Source organism: Tympanuchus pallidicinctus, unplaced genomic scaffold (genome assembly GCF_026119805.1).
Source record: "Tympanuchus pallidicinctus isolate F22 unplaced genomic scaffold, pur_lepc_1.0 scaffold17, whole genome shotgun sequence".
NCBI classification, from domain to species: domain Eukaryota; kingdom Metazoa; phylum Chordata; class Aves; order Galliformes; family Phasianidae; genus Tympanuchus; species Tympanuchus pallidicinctus.
In genome coordinates, this window is record NW_026294690.1 from 1435271 (window position 1) to 1447906 (window position 12636).

Here is a 12636-nt window from a genome sequence, read left to right on the forward strand (position 1 = left end):
TTTTTTTTATCTTCTCAACTCATCCCCAAATTGTCAGCATCTCAGAAAATAGGCATTTTGAAGTGGATTGAGCTTCTTCTAATTTAGATGCAGAAGGATGGCAATAGAAATTTCTGAACCAAAGTTGGACACGTATAACTGCAAATGTTGGAAGCCATTTGAAGGCTTGGAAGTAAAAGATAGCTATAAATAAGTTGCAGAGTCTGTTTCCTGTAAATGATCGATTCTGTAGATCTCAGCAAAACAAAGATGAAATTAATTCTTCTGGGGGGGAAAAAAAGTTTGCAGGATTTCTAAGAAACCTAATTTTCTTTACCCAAAGCAGTTAAGGAATCTTTCTTTCTTAAATTGGTTAAATTTGTTTCACTGATTATTATGTGGCTATCTGATAAAGAAAACCGTTTGCAGTCTGTTTTGCTTCTTCATGCACTAGAGAATACACGTTTTTAGATCTTTTCCTTTCTTCCTCTCTTTTTGTTTCTTTTTTAAAGGAGAGAAATGGCTATATGGCTGTTGGTTTTATCGACCAAATGAAACATTTCATCTTGCAACAAGAAAGTTCTTGGAGAAAGAGGTTTTTAAAAGTGACTATTATAATAAAGTTCCAGTTAGCAAAATTTTGGGTAAATGTGTGGTCATGTTTGTTAAGGTGAGAAACTCTTTGGACTAATTTGTTTATTGACTTAATATGCTCTGTGCTGTTTTCTTGAGGAGGTGTAGGTGCTCTGATCTGTAGGCATTTTAGCAACACTGAGATAAAGTTTTAAAAAGGATTCGCTCCCATGTACTGCTTGTGTTTTTTGATTGCTTTGTAAGCTCCGTAGTTCATCCACATGACACTGATTTTCAGTGCTGGTTGCTTTTTGGAATCACTTACGAATTAGATGAGTAGATAAGGATTTTCTCAGAGAATCTATTAGAGAAATTGCAGGTAATGTCGTAAAGGCTGAAGAATACTTGAGACTCCCCTTGAGTGCAGTGTTGGTAAGAAGATGAAGTCTCTGCTATCTGTCCCATGTTTGATACCCTATTGTTCTTGTGAAACTGTACGAGAAGAACTCGGCAGGCAGGCTGTATCAGTCTGAAAAGGCTTCTGATAAAAGCATAGAGAAAGCTGGAGCGCATGAAAGGGAGTACGCTGTAATTCTGGTGGCTGCTGGGTGTGGGTACGTTGCTGAAATAGTTCACCTAAAAATGCCATCCTCTTCGTTCTGCAGGAATATTTTAAACTGTGTCCTGAAAACTTTAGAGATGAGGATGTGTATGTCTGCGAGTCGCGTTACTCCGCTAAGACAAAATCTTTTAAGAAGATTAAACTGTGGACTATGCCTGTCAGCTCTGTAAGATTCGTCCCACGGGATGTGCCCCTGCCTGTGGTCCGTGTTGCTTCTGTATTTGCTAATACAGACAAAGCAGAGGAGGAGAAGCACTCTGATACGTTAGATGACAGTAAGGTGGGAGAAAGTATCCTTCATCTCGAAAAGGTATGCAAGATGGAAAGGTTTGACAGGTAAAGAATGATGAACGAATGATGAACGAATGATGAACGATGATTAAGCCTGCACAACTTAGGTTTCTCAGCATCCAGCCCCGGGAAAAAATGTATATAATATTCATGTTTAAAGTTATTTTACATTCATTACAGAGACACAAACAAATTATAACCCGACTAAGCAAAAAGTGAGTTGTGTACCTATTTGCTAGGCTTTACAAAATGCTTTCTTGTGACCATGGTAAGGGTTATTTTTTTTTCCTTTACTGCTTCAGTAGAACATAATATTTCTACTAAAAACTTTGTTGCAATCCTGGAGAATCAGTGGATCTAAAAGTCTAATTTCAACTGACATTGATCCTAACCTGCTTTTTGAAGTAGTCTTTCAATAAAATTGTTAGTTGCAAGGCAGCAGTAAGCAGTACATAATAAACACTGTGGCTGGTTTGTGGTTAACAACCAAGTAGTTTACCTTCAAACTGCTTTTTTCTGCATAACCTACTAGGAAAACTGGTTTATTTTATTGTATTTAAAGTTATAAGGAAATATACTTTTTTAATTGTGTTAAATTGCAGTAAATTTAATTGTTTATATGAAATAAATTTGGAGTAATGAGATGAGTCTACTTTACATTCTGAGCACTCTAACAGAGCCTCAAAATGGAATGTCCAGCATTGCCACTTAGTATACACTGTGTGTATTACTGTATTTATTTGCTTCACGACAAAAGAAGAAATCCTTTCTACCAAGAGGATGAAAGCTTCTAAAGTCTTTTCCTGACACACACTGAGGGGATATCCTGTGTTTCCATTGGCTTTCTGAAATAACAAACAGAGAAGTCAAATGAAGCTTGAGGCACCAAAGAGAAATTAAAATAGAGCAAACTGCATGATTCTGTTCTTAAAAGCATGGAGCAGTTGTGTAACTGTGATAAATGATCATTACACTTTTATTTCTTTTAACTTCACCAAATACTGAATTCTTGCCTTCTGTAAGTTTTAGTGTCCTTTAAAACAAACCATCAAAGTAGACAGATAAGGCTTCAAAGTTTATGACTTTGTAGTAATAGCACAAAAAAGGATCTGTGAATTACTGGCAAAATTACAGCTTTGATTATGAAATAGAAAGGCTTGCAACGTACATAGAGGGATAGTTCTGGCTTGGATATTTCATTTTCTAAAGTCCAAGTCCCCTAATTTTTGCTTTTACTTGTCTAGTTGGTGTGTTGCCTATTATTGGTGACATAAAGGTGGAGCAAATACTCTTCTCCTTGCACCTGGCATCATTGTGTTTAGTTTCCGTTGTCCCACAAGTTTCTAAGTGCATTTTCTTTTGCAGGACAAAGAAGATGTACCAGTAGAAATGTCTAATGGGGAGCCTGGTTGCCATTACTTTGAGCAGCTCTGTTACAACGACATGTGGCTTAAGGTTGGGGACTGCGTCTTCATAAAATCGCACGGATTAGTGCGGCCTCGGGTAGGGAGGTGGGTAACACTTCTTTATTGCAGTTTGTGTCTATCAAAATACATTGGCCAAAAGACTGGATTATTGCAAAAAAATGTAGAAGAGGATGGGAGAAAAAAATCTTCTGAATGAGACTGTGTTAGAAGCTCTTACTGGGCTGAGGTGGAATTGTGTCAGCCTGTTAAAAAAGGTAACGGCTGCGCAGTCAGAGCAGGCTGCACTTCAGTACTTGTTTCGTGCCCACAGTCCTCCTGAACAGCCCAGTGTATCTAGCTTACTCCCTTAGTAAGGATGGCCTTGCACTGATGTCAGTGATATGTTTTTCTTTCCAGAATTGAAAAGATGTGGGTGCGAGATGGAGCTGCGTATTTCTTTGGCCCAATCTTCATCCATCCTGAAGAAACTGAACATGAGCCAACTAAAATGTTCTACAAGAAGGAAGTGTTTCTGAGTAACTTGGAGGAGACCTGTCCTATGTCGTGCATTTTGGGTAATTCCTAGCGACTTTAAACCCACTGGGCACTCTGTACATTTAAAAGAAAAAAGCAAACAAAAATCTGAAGTCAGAGAGTAGAAAACTCCATTATTCTTGCTTATTCATGTAATTATTCCAGTATATGTACCTGGAAAGTCAGCTCAGAAGGAGGCTGATATTTGGTTTGTTGAATAAGATGACTGTTACGTACTTCATTCTGTAATTCAGATGCATTGTGACTGGCAATGGCTTTCTTTTGTTAATCTTTTAATTTTATTTTTTTTCTTTAAAAAAAAATACTCCAAAAGCTGCATTCAGTTGGTGTAGGTTTCTCATGAGTGACATTATTTAACAGAGATGTCAGTTGATGTATTTTTCCACAGCTGGGTCAGATGGGCTGATACTTACATGACTAGTGAAAATTTGAATTTCCACCCCTTGTTGTAAAGGATCTGCCTTCTTACCCAGCTCTGTTCATTTCTGCAGGCAAGTGTGCTGTTCTGTCGTTCAAGGACTTCCTCTGCTGCAGACCAACTGAAATTTCTGAGAATGATGTTTTCCTGTGTGAGAGCCGCTACAACGAAAGCGACAAACAAATGAAGAAATTTAAGGGGCTCAAGAGATTTTCACTCTCTGCAAAAGTTGTCGATGATGAAATATACTATTTTAGGTAAAAATGTTATGGGAATGTGGAGATCTCCTGAGCACTCTGTGTTGAGGTGTGTTGGCCCACCCAGCAGCTGAGCCCCTATGCAGCCACTTGTACATTTCCCATAGCATGAGGAGAAAATGAAAAGGGCAAAAGCAAGAAAGTCTTTTGTTAATATAAAGGCAGTATAGTTACTGATGCAAAGCTATGCATGCAAGCAAAGCGAAATAGGAATTCTGTACTTCCCATCAGCTGGCAGATGTTTAGCTGCTTGCTGGAAAGCAGGGCCTCAGCACAAGCTGTGATTTCATGGAAAGGCAAATGCCATAACCCCACATCCATCACCTTCGTTTCAGTCAGTTGAATATGGAGATGGTTAAGGCCAGGTTGGGAGGGCCCTAGGCAGCCAGATCTCTAGTGGGTGGCCATCAGCCCCTGGCAGAGCTTGGAACCTTCAAGCTCCTTTTCAGCTGGTACCATTCTGTGGTTCTGTATCCCTTTAGTCAGTTGGGATCAGCTATCCTGCCTGTCCCCCCACACAGCTTTTTTGCCTGTTCCCAGCCTGCTCACTTTGAAAATGTGGAGAGAAGTTGGTTTTCTCTTCAAAATATTTGCTGTGCCTTGTTGAGTATGAGTGTATTCTCAACTTCCTTGTGTCTTCCTCCTGTACCTTTCAGAAAACCCATAGTTCCTCAGAAGGAACCATCTCCACTTCTGGAGAAGAAAATCCAGCAGCTAGAAGCAAAGTTTGCTGAGCTGGAAGGAGGCGATGAGGACATGGAAGAGATAGGAGAAGAGGAAGGTGATATCACTGAAACACCTTCCATGCCTCAGCTTCAGACCCCGTTATCTAGTGAATTGGATATCATGCCTTATACTCCACCGCAGGTAAACATGTTCCTTGAGGGACCTTTAAGTGCTGATATTCCTCATTCTTACCTCAACCCCATTAAACAAAATGCAATAGTGTTTTATCACATCTACAGATTTATAGTTTGATTTACTGGTCTGTGGAGTGATCACACAGAGCAGTTTTAGCATGTCCAATACGATATCCATATTCTAATTATTGAGTCAGTTAAAATAGTTTTAAAGGAAATCATTCAGCTGAGGAAAATCTCGCAGGGAATGTTCTGTAGATGTCAGTGTTGTTTTTTCCATTAGTATGTTTTCTGTGACACTTCTTATGAAATAATAGGTATTTTTATCAACTATAAGATTAGGATGCAAGAGTTTAATTGTAATACTTAGGTAACCTGGCATCCATTTTAAAGCTTTTCCCTACATCTTGTAAAAAGCTGGACTGGAGTGTTGGAGTTCTGACATGTTTCATTTTTTAGAAAATGCTGCACATCATTATTGAAGGAAAAAAGATCGCTCCTTTCAGTTACCATTCATACTTGAAAGTCAGAACTTGAGAGGAAAAAAAGTGATGAAAACTTTTTATGTGTCTTGCTGTACATCGCAGAAACTTTAATGTGCTGATACATGGGCAGGAGACAAATCAGAAACCATGTGGTTACGTGGCATTTGAACGTGCCATGAGTCATTGCTGCTGCTTAAACAGGGCATTTTCAGTCCTCCCTCTCTTACTGCTTCTCTCACACAAGCCCTGGTATTTATGTAGCTGAGTACTGAAGTAGAGTGGGAAACTTTACCTGCGAGTTAATCTAACCAAAAACATTTGTTTGCAACTGGATGAAATTATTTTATTTGTTTCATCACATTCTCACATTTAAGTTAATGCCAGCCTTAAGAAGGCAGTGGGAGTGATGTGCTGGGAACAAGAGGGAGTTTGGGATGTGTTTGTAACCAGCAGTCTGGATTTCTGCTGTGTCATACTAATTCTGAAGTGACAGCCTCATTGGCAGCTGAAGAAACGATGTGACCACTGGGTAGAAATAACTGTCTTTGGATGTGACACACATGTACACACATTGATGAAATTCACTGCTTTACCTTGGTTTGTTTGTGATTATTTTTTTTGCTGTGTGAGCAGACCACCAAATGCATTTGGTGCAGCTGTTGTTCTGTTCTTTTTTAGTGCTGTGTTCTTAAGTAGCATAAGAATTCTTGTTAAGTGCTCAAAAAAAAAAAAAAAAAAAGATATTGTGTTGTTAATCTGTATTAACTAACATAATTTTGTAGGAGAGGGGACTGTGGCTGCTTATGCATCAAGATATTACCATTGCAGCTCCTGAAAGCAGTTTAAGTAGGAATTGCTGGACATTAAAGAATTCCTCGCGCTGCCTTTTTGCAGCATTCGCTGTCTTCTGCTCTCCTTTGCTTTCTGTCTTCCAGTATGGCTGTTTTGTTCAGATCTCTTGAGATGTTTTATTGAGGAACTAATATATAGTGTCTTTTTAAAAAGCCATATTTGAAAGCTGCATTTCTTTGAATTGTTTATAATGGGATTTCTAGGGTAACTGTTGAGAAATCAGTGGAAATATCCAACGTGTGTCTTTGTACTTCAGCCAGATGTGATCTCTGAAGACTAGAAATTGAAGTGGGAAAAGAAAGTAAGAAAAACTGAAAAGGGTCAAAGAGCAATGCAGGCTGAAAGTAAAGAACGATTCTTAAGGGCCCCTGGGAGATTCCTGATGCTGCTGATGTGGAAAATAAAGGACGCTGTGTCTGAGCTGCTACACAAAGGACAATATAACTGTGGCAGAGTGATTGCAATCGCATAGCACAGAAATGAACCATCTTTGTTGACCTATTGTAATCTGTTCTATTTCTGTCCCCTTTAAAATAAGTTCTTTTAAACAGAGCTCCTAGGTAAAAGGCACACGATTGCTTCACGTTCTCTTAAAGATATGCAATTTATCTAACAACTAAAAACCCTGATGGTTTTTACCCCTTTTTCCTGGTAACAAAAGAAGCAAGTATTACTCCTGAAAATTAAATGAGTCAAGCCAAGTCAAGCTTGACAGATGAGTGGATGTTGCCTTCCCGCTGCTGTTTGCTGTGAATCAAGAAGCAGAATGGGAAGGGAAAAAAAAAAAGTGCAATTTTAGTTTTGGTTTTTGCTTTATCATATGGCTGTGAAATGTTGTACGAGAGGGTCTTGGTTTATTTCTTCTCATAACACATCTAAAACAGTTACCTGGCTGGAGTGGAAAATATTCTGTTAGAAATTGTCATAGCAGCAATGTAGAGTAATGGAAAACGTAAGAATTGAATTTAGAATTCTTAAAAAAAAAAAAAAGTCCTGTTATCTCTCCCAAACTGATGGCCTGACCTTCAAGTGTAATAACACGACTGTTATTAATACACTACTGCAAGCATCGCAAAGCAAAACCAGCTGATACATTTGTGTCTGTCTAAGTGCAGAGGCCAAGTCATACAATTATTAAGGTTGGAAACTATCTCTAAGATCATCTAGTCCAACCATCTACCTGCCACCAGTATTGCTCACTATGTTCCTAAGTACTACATCTACCCTTTCCTTAAACACCTTCAGGGACAGTCAATCCACCGCTCCCTTGGACAGCTTGTTCCAATACCTCAGCACTCTTTCTGAGAAGAAATTCTTCCTAATATCCAGTCTGAGCCCCCCCCGGTGCAACTCGAGACCATTCCATCCTGTCCCATCCCTAGTTGCATGGCAGAAGAGACTGACCCCCGTCTTGCCACAGCCTCCTTTCAAGGAGTTGTAGGAGTGATAATGTCTTCCCTGGGCCTCCTCTTCTCCAGGCTGAATAATTCCAGTTCCCTCAGCTGCTCCTCATAAAGCTTGCACTCCAGCCCCTGCCAGCTTGGTTGCTCTTCTCTGGACATTCTCCAGGGCCTCAATATCTTTCATGTAGTGAGAGGCACAAAACTGAATACAGCACTCGAGGTGTGGATTCACCACTCATGACCCGTCACCAGCTGAATTTTGATCTCTATTCACCTCCACTCTCTGGGCCCGGCCCTCCAGCCCCTTCTTTACCCAGCACAGTGCGCCTGTCCAAGCCCTGCCAGCTTCTGCAGGAGAGTGCTGGGAGAGACAGTGTCAAAGGCTCGGCTGAATTAAAGGATGTCTGTGCCAACAGCCTTTCCCTATCCACCAGGTGTGGTGGATTTGGAATACATATTCCATATGTATAACTGGATTTTCCTTTTTCTGAACTGAGAACTTCTGAGAAGCTAGGTTATGTTCTGCCTGCACTGTGTGGGGTTTTTCCTTCGTTCTCCATCATAGAGACTTATCTAAAGAATTCCTCCCAAAAAGCTAAGTGTTATCCCTGGTTTGTAATGAAAACAGCAAGGGTAGATTGCTATTTGAAAATGAATGCAGTGATGTTTGTAGTAACATACTGTTATGCCTCAGTTCATGCACCACTTGGCTTAAATTATGAACAGGGCTTTCAGAGTCTTGGTGTAGCTGAAGCTTTGCATTTCTCTGAGAGATAGGCATTAGACATTTTTCCCCTGCAGATGTTTGGAAATGATTGTACTGCTCACAGTGTGAGAAATTTGTAATGCTGAAGACGTGGGGAGAGCCTTCTGAAGGTTTTGGTCTGATGAAGCATTTTGGGCCTTACTGGTCACACAGTGGGTGGGTTATGGTCTCCTGCATCTAATGGCAGGTGTTACCTTGCTGGTTGTCAGAGTAGGTTGAATTTTTTGATGGCTGGAGATGTCAAAGAGCTCTCAGCAGGAGCAGTCTGGATGATGAGAGCAAAGGAGACAGATCTTTAGTGGAATAGAGGATTAGTTACCCATCAACAGGGAGGGCTGTGAACCTGTGTGCAGGTGGCAGTGAAATTGGGCACTGTTTTTCATTTCCAGGGATAAATGGGTATTTAGGAAATGTGAGAGGAGCAGTAGAAAGGAAAGTTTGACAGGCAAAATGAAGAGCCCTCAGAAATGCGAAATTAGGGGATGGCACCAAGGAGATGAGAGGTGCAAAAGCCCAGGATTAAACGTGAAAGCCATTTCATAGAATGTGTGATGGCAAATGAAGTGTTCTACTTGGCTCGTGTTGGCAGTATTTCTGAACAGCAAAATAGATGACATATGAAATTAGTACAATTGCTTGTATTCTCTTTTTGCCTTCTAAATAGTTGCTTCCTATTCAGTACTTCTGAGCCCTGTGGGTTAATTTGAAATGACCTCAGCTAATAGCAATTGTTCTGTGCTGAGTTACTGCATGCTTTTGGAAGCCGCAGTTATAAGGTTGGCCTTATGTCTGGAAGGGTTAAAAAGCATCATGTTATTGTGTTTTGCTTTTTACTTTTGTTGTTACTGTGGGGTTTTTTTCCCCACTTGAGTGTTTTCTGTAAATGCGTGTGTTCTTGTCGCTCACTGGGAAGCGTAGTCTCTCTTGAGAGGCTGTAAGGTTGGCTGGCCCTCGTATGGATGTACAAGAGAGAAAATTGGGGATATATTTACATGCTATTTCCTACAGCTTTTACTTTTTTAATGTTAAGAAACTTCTCTGTTGTATACTTGTGGTCATAACTGCTTTTTCTCACAGTCCACTCCCAAGTCTGTTAAGGGCAGCACCAAGAAGGAGGGATCAAAAAGGAAGATCAACATGAGTGGTTACATCCTATTTAGCAGTGAGATGAGAGCTGTGATTAAAGCTCAGCACCCAGACTACTCCTTTGGAGAGCTCAGCAGGCTTGTAGGAACTGAATGGAGAAACCTGGAAGCAACAAAGAAAGCAGAATATGAAGGTAAATAAAATACAAAATGTTAAACTTTTTTTTTTCTACTTTTTCTCTCTGAACATGTTCATTACTGTTACTCAGATGACCGGTTTTATAAAAGAAGATGGTTATCACAGAATCACAGAAAGTCATAGAATTGTAGAAATCATAGTTATCGCAGGATGGCTTGTGTTGGAAGGGACCTTCACTGTCCTCTAGTTCCAATCTCCCTGCTGTAGGCTGGCTCCCCCCGCCAGCTCAGGCTGCCCAGGGCCCCATCCAACCGGGCCTTAAGCACCTCCAGCACTGGGGCACCCACAGCTTCTCAGGGCAGCAGTGCCAGGGCCTCACTGCCCTCTGAGTGCAGTTACGTTTGTGTTCTGGGAGTACCTTGAAGAGAAGTTGTATTGAGCGATGACTGAAGAGGAGCAAAGAGAGGCTTAAATTGTGCAATGCACAACTGATAATTCAGATGTCTTTGCCACAAATAATCAAATGAGCCAAGATAAAAGAAATGTGGAAAATGAGGAGCAAAAGGGCTCAGTGCCCTTATCAGCTGAAAACACAGCTTGTAAAAGTTTCCATATGGGAGGGCTTTCGAGGGGGCTGCAAGAAAGGGATCTTTGGACAAGAAGCTCTTTGGAGCTGTAGTGCCAGGTAAGAAAGCTTACAGTGGAGTGGGAAAAAGTTCTTCAGTTAACTGTACTGAGAGTCTGAAAGAGTTCTGTTTAAAAAAAAGAAAAAAAGAAAAAGAAGTATAGATTCAGTTGCAGTGCTGTAAATATGACCTGTTATTCAGTCTCAGTATTAATCACGTGTTGTAATTTTGCTGAGAGATTTTGAAACCTTATGCCAGTAAATTTCATAAGTGTGAGATTTACTTTAGAAAGTCCGTTCTCTCCTTCATCCTCTCTTTCATCCTCTCCATCCTCTCCTTTGTCCTTTCCTTCATTCTCTTCTTCCTCACTGATACTGCTTACTGTGTGTCATTTTATTTGATCAAAGTCTCAATACAGTTGATCCTTAACAGCAGGCCCTATGAAGTCCAATACAGTGGTTTGACATTCAGTTATTTTTCTAGTTAGCAATGTCTGAGCATTTCTAATACAAAGCCCAGTTTTTAAGCAACTGTTGCAGTTTTATTGGGAGAAGATATTACTTCGGTTAGGGAAGTTTCAACACCCTAGGAAGGTATTGCTCAATTAAGTTACAATATTACTTTTAAGAGGTGAGATTTGGTTAGGTTTTTTTACACGCTTACAGTTTATGGTACACTTTGATCCTCAGACTAGAAGTTTGTGTGCTGTCACTTCACACCCTCAGCCTCCTCAATCCTTCCTGAAGTGCTGGAGGGTAATACAGCAGGACTGCATGCGAGTTGCCTTTGCGAATGTTGTCAAGGGAAGTGGTAATGCTGTATGTGAAAGTAGTATGGTCTTTCTTTTCCCTGTTGTAGTCTCCTATTTCACCATTCTAGGTGCGTCTGATACATCTTATTGCCAGGTCCCTCCCTGCAGCCTTGCCCAAGCAGTAGGATGGCTGGCATGTCCTCACTTCTAGCGTAGAGCAGCTTGCTGCTCGCACTTCCACCGTAATGTGACAGCAGCAGCGTCTGTCCTTTGTGTAAGCCCACGTGCTTCCATTTCAGCCTTCCTCCTTACTTACATTTTTTCCAAAGCTTTTGAGTTTTGAAATGCAGTTTCTCTGACTTGCTGTCTGCCCAGGGACAGGCTTGCTTTCATTTGGTTTTGAAGGGTTGCAGTGCTGTTCCTCAGGGTCCAAACTCTTTGCTTACTCCTGTGCATGAAAGGAGAGAAACTCTGCTCCTTCCACTGTGACAGTGTGAAATTCATGCACTCCAGGGTGGGCCGAGAGTAGGGAGCAGATATGGTTTGACATTTCAATAGTAAAGTGCCTTTCCCTGATCTGCTGGGAAAGCAGTTTGCATTTTTGATCCATTTTGATCTACTGAAAATTTCATTTAGTATATGCACAGAGTGATGGCTGTTCTTTAGCAGTAGGCAAATAAAGAGCTGGCTGCATTGGAAGTGCCTGCATGGCTAACTGCACCATGAGAACTCCTTAATATGAAAGAGTATGTGGGGTTTGAGGCCAAGGCTTGTCTTTAAGGAGAGGTCTGTTCAAAGCAGAATGTCTCTTTCCTGTCTCTTGAGATGCATTGGAAATGGCATTAGAATGATTTCAAGTCCTAGCCTGAATGATGCGAGTGTGAAGGTGAATGCTCCAGGCCAAACTTTCAGAACTCCTAAGTTCCCTCTGGCAGTATTGTTCCATCTGTTAGTTCAATGGTAGACAGGGACAGATCAGGTAAAACTTGAATGTTGTCCTATGTCACATTCTCAGAGGCTCAGCACTCCAAAATCTGATAAAACTGAATGCTTAACAAGAATTTCTCATTCATCAAAATGTCTTCAAAACTTTTGCTTTTGTCTGACTGTTATTTTCACTGGCCAAGAGTAGTTGAGAGGCAGAACAGCTACTTTATCTTTTCTCTAAATGCTTGCTGTACTCTTAAGATGATTATCTCCATTTTCTACTTCAGGATTTGCCTTTAAACGTCTCATGTATTTTGTGGTCAGTCACATGTGAGTTGCCTGTAGTGTACGTAGGAGTTCCTGTGCGTCGTCATCTCCTTCTGAAATGACACAAGTGAAAAGGAAGGAAATGCCTTTGGAAATGAAACCAGTCTGACAGTGCATGGCAGTAGTGCTAGGTGTTGCACAGGTCCTCCGGGACACCAATGCATGGTGAACATTTGCAGTCACGTACTTGAAAAAACTAAGTAGCCTTGGCAGGATGCATGTATAACGTGATCTCCTTGATGAACTTTTTAGCCTTGTTTGACTGAGGACCTTGGTTGCTGTTTTAGTGACAGTTCTCATCTTTCACCAACTGC

At 40.7% G+C, this 12636-nt stretch overlaps 1 protein-coding gene across 13 annotated transcripts in view; it reads left to right on the forward strand.

The window, feature by feature from the left end:
• PBRM1 (polybromo 1) overlaps nt 1-12636 on the forward strand; it is a 61128-nt gene that overhangs the window by 36210 nt on the left and 12282 nt on the right. For all 13 annotated transcript variants that reach the window (XM_052678380.1, XM_052678382.1, XM_052678373.1 and 10 more), the window contains 7 exons: nt 492-649; nt 1218-1484; nt 2831-2976; nt 3289-3446; nt 3918-4101; nt 4758-4968; nt 9545-9746. In XM_052678380.1, the coding sequence (XP_052534340.1) occupies nt 492-649; nt 1218-1484; nt 2831-2976; nt 3289-3446; nt 3918-4101; nt 4758-4968; nt 9545-9746 (1326 nt within the window). The remainder of the gene's footprint in view (nt 1-491; nt 650-1217; nt 1485-2830; nt 2977-3288; nt 3447-3917; nt 4102-4757; nt 4969-9544; nt 9747-12636) is intronic.